At 33.7% G+C, this 24,243-nt stretch overlaps 2 protein-coding genes across 2 annotated transcripts in view; one reads left to right on the forward strand and one right to left on the reverse strand.

Annotated features, from left to right (window-relative positions):
- LOC108366441 (monocarboxylate transporter 13) overlaps positions 1–24,243 on the forward strand; it is a 51,301-nt gene that overhangs the window by 20,491 nt on the left and 6,567 nt on the right. The window lies entirely within an intron of this gene.
- On the reverse strand, positions 3,558–4,731 carry LOC108366439 (uncharacterized). The gene is made up of 2 exons (XM_017620857.1): positions 4,465–4,731; positions 3,558–4,339 (listed from the first exon to the last, which is right to left on the reverse strand). Exons 1-2 carry the CDS (start codon positions 4,616–4,618, stop codon positions 3,855–3,857), a joined length of 639 nt encoding a protein of 212 aa, XP_017476346.1. The 5' UTR covers positions 4,619–4,731; the 3' UTR covers positions 3,558–3,854.

Below are 24,243 nucleotides of genomic sequence, written 5' to 3' on the forward strand. Positions count from 1 at the left end.
TTTGACTTTGTGAATCATGAACTGCTTTGCAAAAAGCTTAAATACCACTTTGGTTTTTCTGATAGCTCTGTTAAACTTATGATCAGCTACCTTGCAGGAAGATCTCAAAAGGTAATGTGCAAGACTGGCTCCACCACATCTAAACTTGTTGGCTCGGGTGTGCCGCAAGGTTTTTTCCTTGGCCCTCTTTTGTTTAGTCCTTTTGTGAATAATGTATTCTCTGTGTTGCACTATGTCAATGTCCATGCTTACGCTGACGACATTCAATTGTACTTGTCCAGTCAAATTGGTCTTGTTGAAGATTTGTGTTTTAAAATAAACAGTGACCTGTCTGCAATTTCATAGTGGGCCCACGATAATTGTCTTTGCCTAGATGCCGCAAAGTCGTATGTGTTGCCCATTAGTAAACGTGTAGTACATGTGGAAGATATTCCAAAACTGTTTGTTGGTAATAGCGTCCTGATTATGACTGACAAGATAAGAAATTTAGGGTTTGTTGTTATTTCTATGTTGAGCTGTTCTGACCATGTGAATAATGTTGTAAGTAACGTGTATGCTGTTTTACGTAGATTAAGAATGTCAGCGTCGTTTACTCCCTTAGATACAAGAAGAAAGTTAGCTATTTAGCTTATAGTGCCGCAGATCACGTGCTCTGGGCTAGTGTATAGCAAGTTTGACTCTATTCATTTCACAAAATTGATGTTGCGTTTAATAACGTTACACGTTACGTTTACGGTCTCAAAAGATATGACCACATTTCTATGTGGAAAAACAAAATTCTAGAATACAGCATTTTTGAATACCTAGCTGCTAGATTGTATATTTATGTATAGGCTTATAGAATTCAAAACTTCAAAAGACCTTTTTGAAAAATTAAAATCAAGAAGGTCTAATAGAAATCAAAGTCTGATTGTCCCCAAATATTCCTACTTGTCTTCAGCTAGGCTGTTCTTCATTAATGCTGTAAGGTTCTAGAACTCAGTTCCTGAATCCGGAAAAGCAGCGATGAATCGGAGTAACTTCAAAAAGGTATTGCATAATTACTTTAAATCTACACAATGAATGTGGTTGCGATTAAACTGTTATCATTTCTCTGTCTTTGTCACTTCTACTATTAAACCAAATTTTGTATGTTCGTCTTTATATTTATATGCCTGACCTTTTAGTATATCTGGCTTTAAATTTAAATGTTAATTAAAAATACAAATATTAATATTTTTTGTTGCTATTTGATATATTGTTAGTTCTAAGTTTCCTTTATACAAACATTGAATTTTGCAACCTGTTGATGTATTATAAAAGACTCAAAAGTCTTATAGATACAGCATTCGCATTCGTTATGCAAATGATTCGCATCATTTTACACATTCACATTCGAAATTCGCATCAAATGATACGAATGTTTTGCGAATGCGAATGTGTACATGAGCAGAGAGTCCATTCTAATATTCTTGAAATGGCTCTAAGTCTGTCTAACCAGGGTGCGGTCAATAACCAGCTTTTAGCTTCAGGCGCTAAACGGTTAAGTAGTATATCAAACAACTTGATGGGNATGATACGAATGTTTTGCGAATGCGAATGTGTACATGAGCAGAGAGTCCATTCTAATATTCTTGAAATGGCTCTAAGTCTGTCTAACCAGGGTGCGGTCAATAACCAGCTTTTAGCTTCAGGCGCTAAACGGTTAAGTAGTATATCAAACAACTTGATGGGCCTTCAACAAGTACAGCTAACAGGCTTATAAGAAACCAAGAAATAATTTAAGATTCCTCCAGCGAAAGCGAAGGCTCGGATGTAGAATCTGGAGACATTAAAAAATGTGAAATTAAAGCTCATTTGAAGGCCTATCTTAAAGAAAAACAAGTTTATCTCGGTGAAAATCCTCTCGATTGGTGGAAAACTAAACTTAAGTACGAAAAATTTACAGATCTGGCCGGCAATTATTTGAGCGCTCCATCCGCCAGCGTTCCAGGTGAGCAATTGTTCAGTGCTTTCTATACAACCTTCTAAGAAGTCGCCTCATGGGAGAAAAGGCAGCAGAATTCCTTTTTTTTGAAATATAATATGCCCCTTTTGAACTCTGACCACTAGATTAAAACACTGTATAGGTTAAGCACTTGTTCGATGTTAATAACAATTTACAAAATGTTTAAATAATAAAAACGATTATTCATAACATTCGCATTCGGATATGACATTCGAAACATCCCTAATGCATACATACATAACAGATATGTATCTGACTACATATCGATGCTTCATTTCAATCAGACAAGTGTCGTTGAATTGTTTTTGTAGTTCAAAACCAATCATATGCAGTATCATGACTTCGGCAACCCATCAAATGCGGTGCTCGTATCTTCAGCAACAAATCAAATGCTGTGTTATGACTTCTGCAACAAATCAATGAGGTGTCTTGCCTTCGCTAACCTTTCAAATGCGGTGTCTTGACTTCCCAATCAGCGTTGCCCTAAAAAAAATCGTAATTTCGGCCAAAAAATCGTAAAATTTTTGTTTATTGTTTTTTTTCTAACAAAATACATACAAAGGAATTACATACAATGAGTCGTTTGCCTAAAAACTAAGCTAATGCGTTTTCTTAAAATTGCATACCTTTAACATAAACTTATTTGAACAAATTGAGTACGGCCCAATAAATATGACCACACATTACTAAACCAAATGGAACCCACATTGCACATGGGTTAGTAACAGTGGATTTGCAATTGTTAACGACAATTCAAAATTACAATTTAAAACACAACTGCTTTTAAATAGTTTAACTCCACTGGTTTGAAGTGTTTGAAAATTTTGATCTACACCTTTTCCAACAGTATTTCAGAAAACCACAAATGTCTTTCAGAAAAGGACAAGAGTATTTCAGAAAACCTCAAATGTATTTCGGAAAAACTCAAATGTATTTCAGAAAAACACAAATGTATTTCAGAAAAGGCCAAATGTATTTCAGAAAACCTCAAATGTATTTCAGAAAAACGCAAATGTATTTCAGAAAAGGTCAAATGTATTTCAGAGAAACTCAAATGTATTCCAGAAAATGTCAAATGTATTTTAGAAAAACTCAAATGTATTTCACAAAAACTCAAATGTATTTCACAAAAAGGCAAATGTATTTCAGAAAAGGCCAAATGAAATTCAGAAAAACACAAATGTATTTCCGAAAAGCACAAATGTGATTCAGAAAAACACAAATGTATTTCAGAAAAAGATTGTTAGAATATTTTCAAACTAGGTAAACTTTTGCAATGGCAAACTTCCGAGTGTATTTCTGCCTTGAAAAAGCTTGTCATAAAATGCATTCGCCGTTCGGGGGCGGGGTAAAACTATACGTCCCTACCCTTTGTGTGACAACATCAGGGCGCACGGCACCATCTGGAGGAGATGCTCGGCCAAATACTTAGCAAACTGTAAGCGCCATAATATTATATTATTATAAATCCATTTATAAATTAAACCTCTACCCTTCCATCTATTCTTGCTACGACCAATTGAATAAACCAGTGATAAACTCGAGTAATTCAACACTTGTAACGGCGAGATTTTATTTACACATGTATAAGTATTTATGTAGATGTACATATGTTTATTACATGCCAACAGGCATGTCGCGCAATGCCAAATAATCTGCAAAAAAATAGATGAATGCTGAATAGCTCGAGCACAATCAGCAGTAGATATGGTTTCTTTCGCTTGCAGTATTATTTGTTACATATACTGCAGTCGCCTTACTACCACACCAGGTCCATCCGCGGATGTAACGCCTATATTCGATTTTACATAATTCTTTACCTTAGCCCAAACATTTTCTATGGGGTTCAGCATGGGCGATTATGGCCCTAGACGCAAAAGGGTGGGTGACCCATTACTACCCACCACTTGTTCAATGGTGCATTGTCGCAGACTAACACTAAATCGCTTAGTATGTAGCCCATGCTGGTCCATTTTTCAAAAAGTCCGCGGACCCACTCAGCGGCGCTCTCTTTTTTAAATGACCCGCGCCGCGTTTCCATGCTCAGTACACCGGATATACTGATGGCTCCAATTAGGTGTACGTTGGGTCCCCTTGATGGTGGCAGCGTTAAAACCGCTCGTATGCCAGAACGTGTCGACCTCGTCTTCAGACAACCTTTTTCATTCCCTCCTCCTCTTCGTTTGCTTTCTCCTTTGCCAGATCGCACGCAAGTGTATGCTGTTTTGTAATTGATTCCGAATGACGATGCTAAGCTGCTCCAATCTTCGGCTTTGTTGGCAGCCTCAACAATGCGTGCGCGGTCGACTTCATTGTATACCGAATACTTTTTGCGTTCTACAATCTCGTTTTCTGTACCGGAGAATATAAACCTATACACATTATTGGAAAAATTTTTACATATAGAAACGTATTTACGATAAGATAAAATTGTGATTATTTAAAGACCATTTATATATGCATATGTGTATTTGTACCATTCACATCTCCTCGGCATATAGGACACTTATTGGACTCAATAATAGGACCGTTACACTTTTGGTGCAATAAGTGACCACATGGCAGTAGACGAACCACCATTTGCCTGCGCATATTGGCCCAGCAAATTGCGCAATTGTCCTTTAGCTCCATTTTTTAATTATATTATATATTCTAATACTTAATTAGGCACAATTTTTGTACATATGTACGTATTTAGCTCTTTGCTGACTCGGAATACTTATGTACCTATTTTTAGATGTTTAACGCCATGCCCATTTGTAGGTCATGTGTATGTTCGAAATTTGAGACTTTGGTATCGATACTGAGTAATCATTCTGGCATCGAGCTCATGGTATCGATACTCTAAAAGAATCAGAGAAAAAGTATCGATACTACTCAGTATCGGACTCATTAAAATACGTTTTTTGGGATACTAAAATTATTTTATGCTTCAATCGTATATCTACATCTTTTCCAACTGTATTTCAGAAAAAAGCAATTGTATTTCAGAAAAGCTCAAATGAATTTCAGGAAAGAGCAAATGTATTTCAGATATTCCAATTGTATTTCAGAAAACCTCAATTATATTTCAGAACAGTGGAAATGTATTTCAGAAAAGCTCAAATGAATTTTCGAAAAGACCAAATGTATTTCAGAAAACCCCAAGTGTATTTCAGATATTCCAGTTAGATTTCGGAAAACCTCAATTGTATTTCAGAATAGTGGAAATGTATTTTCGAAAAAGCCAAATGTATTTCAGAAAAAACCAATTGTATTTCAGAAACCCTCAAATGTATTTCAGAAAAGAAACAAGCGTGTAGACATATGCCTAAAAATTAAGAGACAAACTCATTCGCTATTATTATTAGTCCGGTGACGAAGGGAATAATTATTCTGTAAATGTTTGATCGCGAGGTTTTATTAACATATATAAATGGAGTTAAAGGACAATTGTGCGATTTTCAGAGTCGACATGCGCAGGCAACTGGTTCTTCGTTTGGTTCCATGTAGGCATTTATTCCACGTAAAATGTAGTGATCCTATTTTACAAACGAGGAAGTGCCCAATATGCCGAGGAGATATTTTAGGTATGCATATACATACATATAAATTAATCACAAAGTGAACTTCAAATTAAAAGTAATTTTAAAATGAAATGTATAGAATTCTTTGACTATTTAAACACTGAAAATGGGGATTGATCTCATTATTGCTATTCAAAAAGTCACAAATATAAAATAATTTATTGGCTCCTGTGTATAATAATGTGTACACTCATGTTAAAATTAATAACACTTTTACTTTTTATGAACTCTTTATTTATATACCAAAATATTGTCAAAACAAGAACTCAGGCGTTTTAAATTATTTTCTGTTACTTACATTCATAATTTTGCTTTGAATAAAAATGTACTGAAAAGTACTGATTTTTTTAGCATGAAAAAGTCGAATGTACTGATTTCGCGCATAAAAAAATCTGGCAACCCAAGTATACGCTGTCAAAATGATCGTTCACTTGCGGTGGCGATGTTTGCAAGTACTGCATGCTTAGCGGTGTTGATCATTCATCCACCGCTTCTAATGTGAGTATGCTTAAAGTAACAAAAATAGCATCGTATGCCATTCTCTGATACGCACCGTTCCTTCGTTTTTCAAAAACGAGGTGTTAAATTAAATGGATTTGCTTTGCTATAAGCAGTGTTGCCAGGTCTTCGGCATTAGAAAACGTCCCTCTTGGTCTGAAAAAACGTCATTTCCTACCCAAAAACGTCTTTTCCAAATGTATGCACACAGAATTGTTCTTATTAAACTTTTATTGTATACAAAGGAACATACATATGAACGTAAGGTATATTAAAATGGCATTTCGATAGAGCACATTTAAAATGCATTAGAATGGAATTCATTAGAATTGCTGAATTTAATGAATACCACTATTGTGAGCTGGTTTGAGATTGTTAATATAAAAATCATTTTATACATACTTGTGATCAGCTGATTAAGTCATCAATATTTTGATCAATTGTGGCTGTTTTCCTTTGTTTATTTAATGTTTATTATTTTCCCATAAAAGCATAGCTCATTATATAACAAACAAAATATAAATCCATATTTCAAACTATGTGTAAAAACTATAAAAAATCTGCAAAGTTTCAGTTAGATTTTCGACTTTTTATTAAGATCTTTTAGAATGTTTATGAGTATGCAGTTTGATAGCCCATTAAATTTCAGGGCAATAATGTGCAAGTTTTTTGTTGCTAAAGAATCGCGTTGAGTTTTAATTTTTTTTTTCTTGTAGACATTTGGCTAGGTGGTCGGTTCTCGAAAATGCTAAATTACGTTCTGCTAAGAAGGAACATGGCAATATTTCAGCTTTTTTGCGTTCATTACATTTTCAGTGAAGTCTTAAAAAAGTCGCCTACTTTTTTCTAACTTATTAACCTGCTACAGCTTTTTTGGTACTTTAGCGAGCGGGCGTGTTTCAATAAATCAGCTCTTCCTGACTTGGCTTTTAATGTTCAATTGCAAACATTGCAATAAGCCTCGTAACCTCAAATGATTACACAACCGGCCTTTGAACCCGGGATCCTTAGTCAAAGAATCAAAAATTGCGCGTACGCTTGGTTTGCATCATATTTAAGTCATCTGTGTCCAAAGAATAAATATCTTTTGAAGCAGCTGGTGCAAAAAACAAAGCTTGTAAAGATTTATTAAGAAAATAATTCAAAATCAGTTCTACTTATGAGTTTTAGTAACAAATTTGCCGAAAGTATGAGCGTAAGTATTTACTCTACAAACAAATAGTACGCTACACATTGAATATAACGCACGTTTAATAATATAGAGATGTAACTCATAATTTACGTTTTTGGAGATCTCATTATGCAATTATTAAGCTGATAAGTAGAATATGTTCAGTATAACAGATAACCAATGTTCCCAAATATGCCGAAGATACGTGTCTTTCCATCTGTATTTTTGTATATCAACTGTATGAATTGATTGCGTTATCCCAGAAAATTTAAATTTTGAAATACTTCGTTATATTATTAAACGTGCGATATTGTGCATAGAGGAAAATTACTGGGAAGTAAAAAAACGTAATTTTTTTTACAAAAAACGTCCAGACGTCAACAGGATACAAAAAACGTCCAAATGACGTTTAAACCGTCAACCTGGCAACGCTGGTTATAAGTTTTTTCTTTTTCGAAAAAAATATAATTCAAGTTAATTAAAAAAATCAATATGGATATCAATCGAAATGGTTTTTAAATGCCTTCATTTCCTAACTAATTTTAATTTAGGTAATTTAAATATGTATCACCCCAGACAAACCACGTTTAAGGAGGTAGTAGTTAAAAATATTTTGATATTATTTAAGAGTCGAATTTAGTTAGCTTATAAACAAGTTATATGAAATATTAAAATATGAGTGTCAAACAAAAGTGTTGGGAAATCTTTAGTTTGTAAATGTAGTTTGTAAGGTTATGAAGAGCTTATCCATCTGTTAAGAAGTTAAATTCAAGTTATTTACCAAGTTAAATTAAATTATTCAAAAATGGGTTTGAAAAGGATTTATTTCGGAACTTTATTAAGGAGAAATGCCAGATCTTTAAAAGACGAAGTTCAACTTAATTAATCAGTAAATAAAAAAAGGAACAAAATGTCAGAAGAAAGAGATTTGAAAAGATTTTAGTTTGAAAATACTTTTGAATGTGGTTGCTACTCGTTTGAAAAGTCGAATTTATTTAATTTATACACAAGTTAAATAAAATGTTAAAATATGAGTGTCAAAGGTAAGAGTTTTAAGAAAACTTTACCTTGAAAATAGTTTTGATTGGGGTTGCCATCTATTCGAAAAGTAATCTCTAACAACATGCATATACATATTTATAATACGCAAAGGAATTTTTGTGAAGATCATCTGACCAGCACCGATATTTCGAATTTCAAAACTGAGATGTCAAATTTAAGAACTGGGCCTGTAGAGGTGTAATATGATGAAACCGAACATCTTATTTGAAATTTGATTAAATAAAAAATAGACACTATGCGAGACCTCCCTTCACTCAGAAACGGAAGGACGGATTTAGCAGAAACATTTGGAATATTTTTTTAGTTTGCTGAGAAGTTTTGATGTAACAGTGAAGCAAACTTACGGTTACAGACTGACCTAATATTGAAATGATTTTGGTGACCCTTAAAGTAGTTTCGCGCTAAGTAAATTGTTTGTTGGTGTTATTTAGCTATAGAACCTTCATCCTCAGGTATTTAACTATGCTTCAGTAATGACTTTTTTCTCCACACAAACAATATTTTTTCTGCTATTCGGTTAATTGATTAATAGGTTATTTCGATTAAAATCGAAAACGATAGAAGCCAATTAATAAGTTATAAAAACTTAATGTTTTATGAAAGGATACATTTCTTGTTAAATTATGGAAACATACGCTATGAATTCAGTGAATAAACAATCTAGAAAACTAAAAACGAAGGGAAAACATATAAAAAGTTGAATAGTAGTATAAAATCTGTTATAAATACACCTCTTGTCAAAATTAAAAGCGCATCACTGATTGAGAAGTTTTAAGAATTTTTTTTTTGATGATGATGGTTTTGGCGACCTTTTTATTTCTTAATTGTTAATTCTGCCGGCTCGAGGTCAAATGGTTTTAGGAAATTTTTTGAATTAAAACACAGGATTTTAATTTTTTCCGATATATTTCGGTTACGCTTCGGTAACCGTCCTCAGGGCAACTATTGACAAACATGTAAAACATAAATACAAATTTCGAAATAATAATTAAACACAAAATGCACACATATATTTATTTACACGTCTGCACTGTTTGACGTGGAGTTTGGTACTGTCTAGAGTTGTCAAACTATCGATAGTATCGATAGTTTCAATTTTTTTAGACTATCAATACTCATTGATAGTTTTTTCTTATACTATCAAAAATATCGATAGTTTAGTAGGACTATCGATTATCTCTCCCAATTTTTTTGAAATTATACATACATATGTTAATCGTAAATCCCGTTTTGTTTGTATAACTTGTGTTTGTTTTTGAACTTTCTAAAAAGAGAAGTATTTTGGCCAAGCAGTTACTTAATTTTGAATGATTATTACTTTTATAAGATAATATTTATTTCACTATGATCCTGTAAAAACAAAGCCACCTAACTGATTTAGGGGTGGGCTTTAGATTGGTAACCCCGGAGTACAGCAGTAAGGAAAATATGGGAGGTAGAGGGGGGTCTAATAGTTCCCTGTATGAAGTTTCAAAGCGCGCAACCTTATACCTTTTAAGGAATTTGTTATTAAAGTTTGTAAATTTAACCAACTTGTATGGCACTATTTTACAATATATAATGCACTTTCCACTAAATTTACAGGTTATTTACACTCAATATATCCGCAGTTAGAGTGTGCACGTTCAAACAAATAAATACTTTAGTATATTTCAGCTTTTTTTATCAAAATTTGAATGTTGTTTAATTTTATGAGAGTACATGCAGAATCTTGCTTTCCACTCTTGGTTTTTTAGATATGGCAACACAGTCCTGCTGCCATTTGCACATATTCTGCATGTACTCTCATAAAATTAAAAAACAATACATTTTTGATAAAAAAAGCTGTAATATACCTGAAGTATTTATTTATTTGAACGTGCACACTCTTACTGCGCATATATTGAGTGTAAATAACGTGTAAATTTTGTGGAAAGTGCATTATATATTGTGAAATAGTCCCATACAAGTGGGTGAAAATTACAAATTTGAATAACAAATTACTTAAAAACTATAAGGTTCCGGGCTTTAAAACTTTACATATACCCCCTTTAGAACCCCCTCTACCCCCCCTATTTTCCTTAATACCGTACTCGGGGGTTACCATTCTAAAATTTTCCCTGATTTTGCGCTATCGATAGTGCTATCGATAGTTTTGTTTTTTTCGAGACTATCGTGAATATTGATAGTTTTTCTGAAAACTATCAAAACTATCGATGGTGTGACTATCGATAGTTTGACACCTCTAGTACTGTCGATTTGTTTTTAAGCAAGTGTCTGTACAAGTGAGCGCAGTTTTCAGTGTCCGATTTGCAGTTCAGTCGTATGTTTGTCGGTGCGTTAATTATGTGGAGCATTTCTAAGAACCAATTTACACGACGAATTTTCACCCTGCGTTTTTGGCACGTTCGCTTTTAAAAACGTCTTCGAAAATCCTCGTGCATTTACACGATGACTTTTCTTTGCGGCGTTTCTTGCGTAACTAGTCTTTCTAATTGTAATTTATGTATTTAAAAAAAATTTAGTTCTAGTTAAAACATTTTAGCCGTTTTTTTTTGTCCAATCTAGCCTGTCGCCCCGAAAAGTTCTGGCAACACTGCTTTCCACCCAGGGTGAAAAGTCATTGTGTAAGTTGGCTCTTAAATAAAGCGCTTGTTATAGTGTTGCTCTTGAACAACGGAACAACGATTCTCCAACACTATAAAAAGCGCTTTATCTTAGAAATGCTCCAAATAATTAACACACCAACAAGCATACGACTGAACTACAAAACGGACACTGAAAACTGCGCACACTTGTACAGACACTTGCTTACCAACAAATGGACAGTACCAAACACAGTATATACAGTAATAAACCTTTTTGAGTACTCCTCGGGGGTAAAATCTGATCAGGGTTGATAATGAGAAGGAGCATGAAATTTGTTGATTCAGAGTTGTATGCAAAATTGCTGTGGTATAAAAGGGAGCAACAACCGTGCTATGGCAGAGTGGCACAAGACATGAGTGTATAATAGTGACCGAAGTTAACTACGAAAGTGTAAAAAATTGCAAATGATTCTCTATTAATATAGATACTAATACAGATCATCAGAGTTCAGTGTTTAACTGGCTATATTACAGTAAATGATAATGAATTGTTAAATACTGAAAACGCTAGTACTTAAACCAAATTTACTTAAAAATGCACATTCTTTGACGGGTAGTGAATTTCATATACAGCTTGTAGGGAGGTGCAGTGGCATGTAAGACTCATTTAAATCTACTCATCATGTTGGAGCAGTTCCGAGTAATGGACCATTGAATGTGCTGGCTGAAGTTATGACCACCTAACTAACGGAGTTTCCAAGCAAACGCATGTCCTGAATTTATACGGTAGCAATTACTATTGTACATATGTGTGGTCACTCAAACTTGGGTGTGCTTAATGAGCTGCCTGGGCGGATGCGCTGGCAGAAATTTGAGTCTCTATAACTATACAAAACTCGTATTTTTTTTTTTTAATAAAGACTTGAAAATATTCGGAATTTTTCAATTTTACTTGATAAATTCGCAATATAACACAAAATTTACGTTTTTTCATAAAAATATAATTTTACAATAAATATTTTTTAAATTTTAAATCTACATTTAAGAGAACTCAATTCAGTGCTATAATTACGATTTGAGTTTTCCAGTTTATAGGAGCACAAGCGTTAATTATGTAATTAACTATTGACATTATTCTTAATTAAGCATTAATATTATACTTCACCTACATTTTGTTCATAAATAACACATAATTACATACATTTTATCCTTGAAAAGACCTTTTTCTAATCATGAGGCGAAATTCCCCACAGTTAGTGTTGCCGTGCGCACAAAACGAAAACGCTGCACACAATCCAAAAGTACTCCTGGCCCCGAGGTGAAAAACTGCGAAAAGGTTTATTACTGTATAACTGTGGTACCAAACTCCACGTCAAACAGTGCAGACGTGTAAATTAATGTATATATGTATACATTTTGTGTTTAATTATTATTTTGAAATTTGTATTTATGTATGTATATCTTTATGTTTTACATGTTTGTCAATAGTTGCCCTGAGGACGGTTACCGAAGCGTAACCGAAATATATCGGAAAAAATTAAAATACTGTGTTTTAATTCAAAAAATTTCCTAAAACCATTTGCCCTCGAGCCGGCAGAATTAACAATTAAGATTTTTTTTTGTTATTTAATTTTAGTTGTTTTTTATTCTTTAACAAAAACCGTATGAATCCAAGCTCCAACCTTTTTGCAGTAGTAAACAAGATTTAACTAACTTTCGTAAAAATTTCGAGCTTTTTAATTAGATTTCTTAGAAAGATGTTGAGTATGTGAGAGAAAAACTTTACCTTAAAGCACAAATGTACTTAAGAAACTAGAAAATACAATTTTTTATAAAATATGTCATTTTGACCGTACCAGAATATGCAGAGAACCTGTCATTGCGATGTCATGCCCAATTTTACGATCCACATTTGAATAATAGCTTTGCAATATCCACTGAAAGTCTTTTTGACCATTCCTCTGAATCATTTTTAGAGCAAACTCCTCTATACAAGTCAAGATCACGCATTGAATTGAAGTCTTCATTGTCGCTTACGCTGATTCAGCTCTTGAAGATGTCATAGGCTGCTTAAGATGAAAGCTTTTAAAGTGAGAGGGATCTGTCTGCAATTGTTTGGTATAAATGGCAGAACATTGAACAGCCTCATCAGATTCCTGGTGCGTGTCGCACAAATGGCGTTATTTTGGATTTTTTTTTGCTGGTGTTATACATTTTCTTCTATACAGAGTATTTTCGACGATATTTTTATATGAAAGAAGATGAGCAACACCTTCAACAAAAAAGTTGCCAAAAATCAATGGTAAGTCCTAGTTACGTAATTTCGATACGTATGTTTTGTCAATTTTTGATAGTTTCTTTTCAATTGTTTTGAAAATTAATCGGTTGATAGTTCGATAAATCAAACGGAAAATTCCGATACAATTAAATCGGTAACCGAAAAAATTACCGATTATAATCGGTTTTTTCGATTAATCGTGCTATTACTAGGTCTTGCGGACTCAGCTGTTTAGTATTTGTGATTTGTGCACGAGCAATTTTAGAGTAGTTTCGCGCTAAAATAAATTCTTTTTTGTTGTTTTTGTATTATGTAGCTTAAGTAATTTTTTCTTCATTATGTAAATAGTGTTCGGTAGTCAAGACAGATTTTTAGGTTCTGATTAACTCCAAGCAATAGTTGTTATAAAAAGTAATAGGCTCTTTCAAAAGTTTTTTTCCGCTACGTTTTGCTACTTGACGATATAGATATCTAAATACATATCATACAGATATAGATATGTAAATACATATCAAATTTTCCTTATATATATATAAAATAGTACCCTGAAATGGCAGCTTAATAGGGTCGAGCCGCCCCCCCCCCGCCCCCCCCTAAATTTCATTCTGACTACGCCGATGGGTCTGATTATACATACTTCGCACACCCATTTGTACCAGTGCAATTGAAATGTAACTTAAGAAAACGTGAATCAAAATCTAAACTCAACAGATCGCTAAGTTCTTAAAAGTTCTGCTAACTTCTGGGTAATGGAATACATACAAAATACATACGAAATTACAGTTTAAAGTTTATGCGAAGTTGTGCGAAGTGATGCGAAGTATGCATAATCAGACCATATTGCTGGTTTTCTTTATGTCATATTTTGACAACTTTCTTTCTTTCCTTCCTTTATATATACGTTTACAGTTTAGGGTTGCCAACCGTGCTGTAATATATAGTATTGTACTATATGGTTGGTTGGTTGCAGTGCTTCCTAGTCGCTTCCCAGGACACAATTAGCGCGTTATTTCGCCATTTTGATGCACTTATCGCAGGGGATAAATATCTTGTCTATGCACTTCATATGTTGCTAGGTCGAACCATTTCGACTCTCTAATGAATCTGCCGATTTCGCTAATGGTAGCTCCTGATAGGTCGGTTAGTTCAGCTACTAGATGTTTCCCTAACGTCTTGTGTCTAATGTTCGAAAGGCCTGGACATTCACACAGGAAATGCTGGACACTTTCTTCGCTATCTTCTAGTTGACAGCTGCTGACATTGTACTATATACTGTTGGAAAAAATATAGTATGCAAAAATACTATATTTCGTCAATTATAAATATAAATATATTTTAGTCATTTGTAAGAAAGAAATGATTTAAAATGGATGACATTTATACTGATATATTAATATTAAAGTAAATATACTTTAAAACAATGGGCCGACAGATCAAAAATGGCAACATTTTTAAAAATACTTAGAAAGATTTACCAAATTTACTTAAAATTATTTCGCTTATGCTCTCTATTCCTGCAACTTCGGCATTCACAGAAAATGTTTTTTCTAATAGGATTTTGAAATGGTGAGATGAGAGAAATAAAGCGGATATCACACAAATAAAAAATGAGCTTTTCATTTAATACAAATGATATAAATTAGTGGATAACAATGAAAAAAGAAACAAAATACTTAGAATTGAGATCATTTCAGTAATACATTTGGTGCACATCTTTTTACATTCATATGTTTATGATTAGAAACAAATGTTTGTGTACACACATACATACATACATAATAAATTTAATAAAATATAATTTCAGTTTAATATTTTTAATGTTCAAGAAAACTTCTTTATTAACTGATACAAATTGCTTAAATCAACTTACTTGTCCATAATTGTCCACAAACGCCTCCCTAAAAAAGCACGCACAGAATAGACTTTCCACAAAAATAAACGTTTTACTTAAGAATTTGAAAGTGTCCAAATTGCGAGGTGGTATGAATAAATTAATTGAAATGGCCATTCACACTAACTGAAAGTTTCAAAGTGTTAACCCTGCCATCTAATAATAATAACAGATTGGCGCTTACACATTTTTTTTCAGTTCATTTCATTTACAGTGAAACCCGCTTAAGTACCTATTCCGCTTAAGTAACCAACATTTTTGGGCACCGTGAATTTTTGAATGTAATCTGAAGAAACTCCCTCTCTTAAGTACCTCCCAGCTTATTTACCCAACCCGCCTAAGTACATCAACTTTTCGTACCCAATTTACCATTTTACCTATAATTTTCCCCTTTTAAGTGCTCTTTTAAAATTCCTTAAAATATTTACATATTTTGAATCTCAGTGGCTGCGTTACACACATTCGGCAAACAAATTTAAAAAAATCAACGGTAATTTTTAACCACTTGAAACTTGCACATTATTACACTAAAATTGACTGGGCTATAAAACTGTACACTCAAAAAACACATCTGAGAAAAAAAAATTGAAATTTTGATGAATTTTTTTCTTTAAGTGTTCTATAAACTCTTAAGCTTAGCTTTACATGGTATTTGTTAGGGAATGAACTGTATTTTAATTGAAAAATATGCTCAGATTACAATATGGACCTCAGCAAGGCTTCAGTTTCACAGTGGTCTAAGTTGAACGGGTAAACTTTGACATTTTTTTGGAATAAACTGAGATTTCTTATGACCTGTACAGAAGCAGGAAGTGAGTTAGTGTTTGGCCGAGCTTCTCCTCCGATTTGTAGCGTGCGCCTTGATGTTGTCACACAAAGCGGAGGGACCTACAGTTTCACGCCGACTCCGAACGGCGGTATTTTTATGAGAAGCTGTTTTTCATGGCAGAAATGCACTCGGAGGTTTGCCATTGCCTGCCGAGGGACGACCGCTGCTAAGAAAAAACCTTTTTTCTATATTTTTTTGTGATGTTGCTTTGACCAGGGCTTGAACCCAGGCGCTGCGGAGTGGAAGCGCGCACTGCTTACCATTACACCACAGCGGCCGACGACCATCTAGTAGTTATAAATTAATTGAAATGCTCATTCACAACAATTCAGATTTAAACTGAAGAGTAAAAAAGGGGACTTGATAATGCTAATCAATCAAGGGACCTTTTTTTAGTCCCATTTGACAATATGTTTTCACTTATTTGACGACAAATGCTATTGAATTTGACATAGTGAAAATAAGACTTTAGAGTGAAAAGTTGCTAAGTCCACTTTTTATCAAAACTCATATTTTGATTAAGGAAGTAAGAGAAATAAAAAATGCATCCTTTCGAAAAGGATAAGAGTACTTGTTTTATTTTTTTTTATATTCAATGAAAGGAAAAGTCCAAAAGAAGCACTGAAAATTCAATAAGGCTAAAAATAACGAAATCTTTTAATAAAGATCGCATCCCTCTGCTTCGTAGGGACTTTTGGGTTTACTTAAACCCGGAACATATTTTTCCACAGTTTTGCGAAATACCTGAAACAAATGGGCTTAAGTTTTTTTCCTCTGCTGTAAAATTTGTAAAAGGGGGCTAGCAAATTTTTACTCTAAGTTAGCGATATGTATGTTTATCAATATGTAGACCAATTTTATTTGAAAATGAGTTCTGAGCAAGCATACTGTGGAAGGCGAAGCCAGTGTTGGAGTAATAAGGGTTATTTTTTGAAGCGCATCCGAAGACCCTCAACGCAAGAAGGAGAACTATGGGCGCTATTCAATTATGTACCTGCCTAAAAATCTAACGGGGATATATTTCTCTTTTTTTACTGAGGTTTGATCCGGTAATCACTAGTAAGCAACAACCGGTTAAAAAAGAAATAGAGACACTCCTAAAGAATAACTATTTATGCTGAGACCTCCATCTCAAAATAAGTCAGATGATAACGCAACAGCTGAAGATAATGATAATGATAATGATAACGCTTTGACATATCTTCAATAATCACGATTGAGAGATATAGAGGTTGCGCCCATCGCGGTACCGCTAATCCAATCTTTGTGAATTTGGCAGAATCAGCTGTGTGAGTGACGTCATCTTTGTGCAATTGTTTATTGGGGAAAACCAAATAACGATTTAACCAGGTACGGTTTAGTTATTTGCCCAATGATTTCGGGCTATTGTGTCCGAATGGGTGACCCGACCAAAACATTTTACATACACTTGTAGTCAAGGGCCTACACCTTATCCCAATTTGCGAAACGACGTCGTTTCCGACTCGTTCTGGTGAACAATTTGTTCGCCGGCGACGGCCGCAAACGACTCGCCGGTGAACTCGCCGTCGGATGAAAGGCACAGTTCGCCGGCGGGTCGCAAAAACGATATACCTGCGAACTGCAAAGCGATGCTCAAAATTTACACCAAATTTAAAGTAAACGTACAGTTTCATACCAAATTAAAAAAAAATCATACCCACAAATTTTATTTTTTATTAATAAGACCAATAGAGTGAACTGTACCTACCTTTATAAAAATAAAAATAAAAATAAAGTTTATATGAAAAATATTATGTATACTGAAAACAAGATGTAGGCGGCTTGGAAAAAACGACTTCGTTTCGAGTTCACCCAAACGTCTTCACCAGAGCCGCCTAAGTGGGCATTAACCGAAAAATTCGTTATCTACAATGTGAACTTTTTTTGTTATTTCTGTAAAGACAATTTATCCACTAAAAAGAATTAAACAGACATTTCCCTAAAATAATTATTATATGCCGCCAGAAAGCCACTAAAGTCGACAAATTTTATACTAAGAATTTTAATAAAAGCATAGCCAGGCGTAAGCTCTTCCCGGAAACAAATGTCAAAAATAATTACTTTGAAATAAAATGTTGGTTCCACATTTCTTGTTTCCATATAGATAGTAGAGAATTACTGGAATTAAAATTTTGTGATAAAATTAAACACAGGGTGTCCCTGCGGTGTTCCAAAAAAACGATTTTTTTAAACAAAATTTCAAAAAATGGTAAATTTTAATGGAATGAATAAAAAATATATGTAAAAATAGGTTATTTTTTATTATTTTATTAAATAGTACAGGCTTTTAGCTTTCAAAAGAAGAAATAAAAACCTGCTAATTTTTTGCACTTTCTGAAGTTTTTCGCTGATGCATAAAATAATTTTTTCATTTTTTGTCAGTGCCTTGAGATCTGCACGATTCTTCCATTTACAAAAATTAAGTCTCAGATTAAAAAGCTTGACCTGTGGACAATAGAAGGTTTATTTTTTTGTAAAGAGTTGCCACCTGTTAAAAAATTATATTAAAATGTTTTTAAAAGTTAAATGAATTATTAAGAGATGGCTATCAATCGAAATGTGTATTAACTACATGTAGCGTAAAAAATGGTAAATTTTAATGGAATGAATAAAAAATATATGTAAAAATAGGTTATTTTTTATTATTTTATTAAATAGTACAGGCTTTTAGCTTTCAAAAGAAGAAATAAAAACCTGCTAATTTTTTGCACTTTCTGACGTTTTTCGCTGATTTTTTCATTTTTTGTCAGTGCCTTGAGATCTGCACGATTCGTTCCATTTACAAAAATTAAGTCTCAGATTAAAAAGCTTGACCTGTGGACAATAGAAGGTTTATTTTTTTGTAAAGAGTTGCCACCTGTTAAAAAATTATATTAAAATGTTTTTAAAAGTTAAATGAATTATTAAGAGATGGCTATCAATCGAAATGTGTATTAACTACATGTAGCGTGTTGCCACCTGTTTAAAAAACCAATTCCACTTGAATTAAAGAAACTAGGTAATTTAAATAGATAGGTATCAGCATAAGGGAGTCAGACAAAAGAGGTCTAAGAAGGTTTTAGCTTAAAAATATTACGATTAGGGTTGCCACCTGTTTGTAAAGTCGAATTTAGTTAAAATAAAATAATAATTAAGTCAAACCATAGGATTACGCCATCGCATTTGTTCTTTTAGTACAAATACATACATTGTCAATCAGTGATTTGTTCTGATTACATTCCTTTAAATTACTGGACTCTAAAATTAACTCAAGAATATTTTTACTCTCCATTTATTTCTTGCGAAATATGTCAAATTTTTTCATTTGTCTTATACTCATATTGATATATATATTTCAGTTACCTTATTCCCTTAACTAAAGTGAATTTGATTTTTTAAACATGTGGCAACCCTTCTACGTGTCAGTTAGACGTAAAGTATTTTCAAAACTAGTTCAATTGATACCCATATTTTAATATCTAATTCATTTAACTTATTGAATAATATTAATAAAATTTGTAACAGGTGGCAACCCTTTTCAAAAATAAAAAACTTTACTGCACATCTACAGGCCAAGCCCTGTCATTTCACACCTCACTTTTGAAAATAGAACGAACTATATGTACATACCTATGTAAAAGCCACAATAACCCAAATTTTCAACTTCAAACTGCATTTACAGTGAAATTATGTAAGTTATCCAAAAACCAATTGCATTTTTGAATTTAGCGTATTCAATTTTACCAATAAGCGAATTTTCATTTAAATCCGTCCATAATTCTATTTTTGCCCACATTTCATATGGAAGGGAAGCACTGTGCGTCGTAACGATGTTGTTTCAAGTTTACCCAAACGAATTCGCCAGAGCGACGTCGCACAGTGTTTCGACTATATGGAGGCAGGTGGAAATAATAGTACACCTGCACCGATTTCACTGAAACATGAAATGTGCTCTAGTTTTACTTAGAAATAGAGAATTATGAAATTTTGTAAAGCTGGAATAATTGCCACGCCCTCTACTCTTGTGGGCGGAAACATTAAATCTCATCCGATTTCGATCAAATTTAGTTTGTAGTCTTTATTTTATTAGAAAAACCTAAATATAAGAAATGGGGAAGATTGGATCACTATAATGTCCAAAACTCACAAAAAATGTGGGCCCAGTCATTAAATGTGATGGAATTTTGGGTGATTTTTGTTTCCTGCTTTCCACTCTCAGAAAACAAAAGTTATACTATAAAATGACTTAGGTGTAAATACTCGCTTTTTTCCCAATATCTGGTGAGATTTTTTCATTGTTCGAAAAATTCTTTTCGCCAAATTATGCAAAAAGAAGCTGAAAATCAAAAATTAAGAAAATCAAAAATTACATATATGAATTTGCAAACTACATAAAATTCTCTAAAACATTCGTCTAATTTCAAGACCTGACGGACCGGTACTTACACTTTTTTTACTAATAATCTTTAGCATCTACATTTCAAAGTAAATTTTTTGGTAAGAAAATGGGAAAATACCAAAAAAATTATAAATACTCACCTTAATATTCCACGACATTTAAATAATTGATTACAGTTTAAAAAGAAACACTTTCTTTAATGCGTTAATCGCCAACGGCACCTAAACTGATTAGTCGGTATCGCGCCCATTCCCGTATTTTTTTTTGAAATGTATTATTCGGGAAGAAATGGGGTGAGTAAATAATGTAAAAGTTGGTATTTATGACTTTTACTTTTCCCTCTCTAAGTCTAACCGGTTTTTTTTATCAACTGTCACCATGACTTTTTTCTACCTGTCTCCATATAGTCGAAACACTGTGCGTCGTAATGACGTCGATTCGAACTCGTCTTCGCCCTGTGGCAAATTGGGATTGTAAACCATTTGCGTTCACTATTTTTTTAATAAATTCGGTCTGAAAAATTCACTTTTTTGTGAATATCGGAGTGAGTTATATGCAAATATACTGTGAATGGCGTAGCCGGAGTTCTATGCACAAGAAATATTGAATACCATTGACAACACAAAGGTGTTCTGCAGAAAAATACTGTTGATCAAGTTTACATTTCCGTTGTCAAAATACTAATTTTAGACCATTTTCCAATGGTTCCCCAGGGGTATTTGGAAGCTTCGAGGGATCAGGTGTGACTTTTTACAAAGTGTGAAAATTACGCTCAAAAATCCTCTCTCATGGGCGCAATCTTGTATTCTATCATTCTTGTTCAATAATATACTTTTGTAATATACCACATATTGACAAGTTTTAACAAATATTTGTTTGTTATTTAATTTTAGTTATTTTTCATAAAAACAATATTAAAATTTTAAACTTTGTGCAATACCGGGTGGCGGAATTGAAATGTCTGTTTTTAAAAATAACATAGCTTTGTTGTTTTTGCTTTTTTATTATTATATTTTATAAAATGTTAGAGATCATATTTGATTTTATCCTCAAATCACTCCATTGGAATTAGGAATGTTAGTCCCGGGATCGCGGACTTTTAAGGTGTTGAAAATCCCGGGATTCTTGGCCAGTAATCCCGGGATTTTCGGAATTTGTAATTTGCACTAATAGCAATAATAGAAACTCCTTTTCTTGACCAGTATTGGCAATATTTCTTTTTTTATTTAATAATTAATATTTTTTTATAAGTGTGTAGCTCATTCTACATATAACACCGCGCGATAGTAAATTTTAAATACAAATATCAATATATTCGCGAAACCATGGGCCAAATATAGTAAAACTGCGTTTTTAGTTTTTCGCTCTGACGTCAGTAATTCAAAAATGATTTAAAAAATTCAGAGAAATGTGCTTAGAGAAGAAGTATGGGTATAAAATTAACGAGGAAATCCTGTAGAATTTAAGCAGATTCAAGTTTCTAGTGCAGAAGGGGTGGTAAATATTGAAAATGTCATTTTAAAATTTTATCCCTGAAATTTCGCAAAATTTGTTTTTGAAAAAATTATATACTAAGGGCTTATATCAACTCGATAACATCATCGAATTTCGTTCTTCTAACTTTGTCAGCTTAAAACTTACCTATTCGTCGTTGTGAATCCAAAAAATTTAAACTTTTTAAATTCTAAAGAAATTTCCTGTTGGATTTGTTACCCATATTTTTATTCTACATTGCATTGAATTTTTTTAATATTTTTTGGAATTAATCATATCTTTGAACTTACGAAGTTCTTCAAAATAAATCCTGCGGTCAGAGAAAAAAAATAAAAACGCAACTTAAAATAAAGAAGTAGGTTTCAAACCCATTTATTTATTATTTATTTCATAGTAGGAGAGCTTCTCAACCAATATAAGCAATTTTTTCGATTCAAGTTGTTGAAAAGTAATGAAGATCTAAATCCCGGGACTAATCCCGGGTTTGTGACAACGTCATCCCGAAAATACCGGGATCGGAAAAAAGCCGAAAAATTAGCATCTCTAATTGGAATGTAACCGCCTTGGGCTTTGACAACGAGTTCAAGCCTTTTCCGAAATGCCTGGCAAGCTGCACGAATGATGTCCTCATCTATTCAGTTCCATTCTCTGGTCAAAGAGTTTGTCAGCGCATCGATTGTTGAGTGTGTCTTAGCACATGCTTTGACCTGTAAAATTTTCCAAATTCCATAATCCAGAGGATTGAAATCCGGCGATAATTACGGCCACTGTTCGTGATTAATGAATGAAATAATGTTTTCTTAAGCCAATTTTGCGTACCTCTGGATTTAAGTGATGGTGTCGAGTCCTGCTGAAATGTCCAGCGCTCCTAACCAAATTGATTGCTGATTTTTTTCACCTTGCTCCGGCCCATTGGAAAAAATAAGCGGAGAATGGCCTTTTTCAGTGAATGCGGCCCACACCATAATTTGGTCGACACCTTGGCGTCGAGTGACTCTCAATTCGTCAGAATGGTCACAGGAACGTATTTGTAACCAAACACAAGCATTTTGTTTGTTCACGAACAGCTCCACACAAAATGTTTTCCCGTCAGAAAGTACTAATTTTGGCAATTTGCCACAATCTTAAAAGCAAATCAGCTTTTTTGATCGCTCCAGTCCCTTTTTTCCTGCAATGTTGTTAATTCTTAAGACACTGTTTTTTTTGAAAGGATCAGATCGGAAGTTTTTGCTAAATGGTAGTAATTTTGCAAAAGACGCTTCAATTGCGCCATCCGGTATATAAAAAATGAACGTACAGCATGGTACGCAGTATTTACCACGAGAACTTCAAAGCATAGAACGACTGACAGAACATCTTGTTAATGAGGAGAGCCTCATTAGTTCACGTACAAGTTCCAAAAGTTGTTCAAACGCTGCTTACGCAGTAAATGAGAGCAAAAGCAAAAATAGCACCAGTGTGTCAAATCAAGAACGAAGCGGGAAGTGCAACTTCTGTAATAAATCGCACCAGTGTGTCAAATCAAAAACGAAGCGGGAAGTGCAACTTCTGTAATAAATCGGGTCATTGGTCAAGATAATGCAGAACACGTCAGGAAGATCAACGAAACAAGGGAGAAAGAAAAAGTAAACATCATGCACTGTCACTTCAAAACGAAAGTAACAACAACGGACGACAAGCAGAACAAACAACTGAAAATGCATATCTATTTAAAGTAAACATCAAAAAACTCCAAAAGGAGTTGTTCATGAATCTTCGACCTGAATTGTCCGAAAGTGTACACGTAAGAGTGGGCGATGGCCGGCGTTTAAAGGTAGAGGGCACAGGAGATATCAAACTACAAGGCAAGTCAAATGTGGTTTATATCATGAAAAATGTGTTACTTGTGCCACATCTCGATAAAAATCTTATCTCCATTTCACGAGCCACCGAGAGGAGTACACGAGTAGTTTTTGAGTCAGGTGGCACGCATGTTTATTTTATAAAAGGCAACGTTATAGCTGAAGGCAGGAATGAAAACCGACTATACCGTATGAATGTGAAGTCAGCGCCGACGTCATCAGTCAATGTTGTGACAACAGAGTCTTTATCATTATGGCACGAGCGTCTTGGACACGTAAATTATAAAACGCTTCGTGAGATATGTGAACATAAGGTAGTGAGGGACTTAAACATTTCGAATGTCAAAAGAGAGCAACAATTCTGTGAGGCCCGTGCGTACGGTAAGCAACATAGAAATTCCTTTCCCAAATGTGGTGCTAAACGCGCTGAGAAGTAGAGATGTCAAACTATCGATAGTCAGACCATCGATAGTTTTGCTAGTTTTCAGAAAAACTATCAATATTCACGATAGTCTCGAAAAAACAAAACTTCGATAGCACTATCGATAGCGCTAAATCAGTTCGGTTGCTTTGTTTTTACAGGATCATAGTGAAATAAATATTATCTTATAAAAGTTATAATCATTCAAAATTAAGTAAATGCTTAGCCAAAATACTTCT

The sequence above is a fragment of the Rhagoletis zephyria genome, unplaced genomic scaffold (assembly GCF_001687245.7).
Source record: "Rhagoletis zephyria isolate East Lansing unplaced genomic scaffold, Rhagoletis_zephyria_1.1 Rzeph_scaffold_02275, whole genome shotgun sequence".
In the NCBI taxonomy this organism is placed as follows: Eukaryota; Metazoa; Arthropoda; class Insecta; order Diptera; family Tephritidae; genus Rhagoletis; species Rhagoletis zephyria.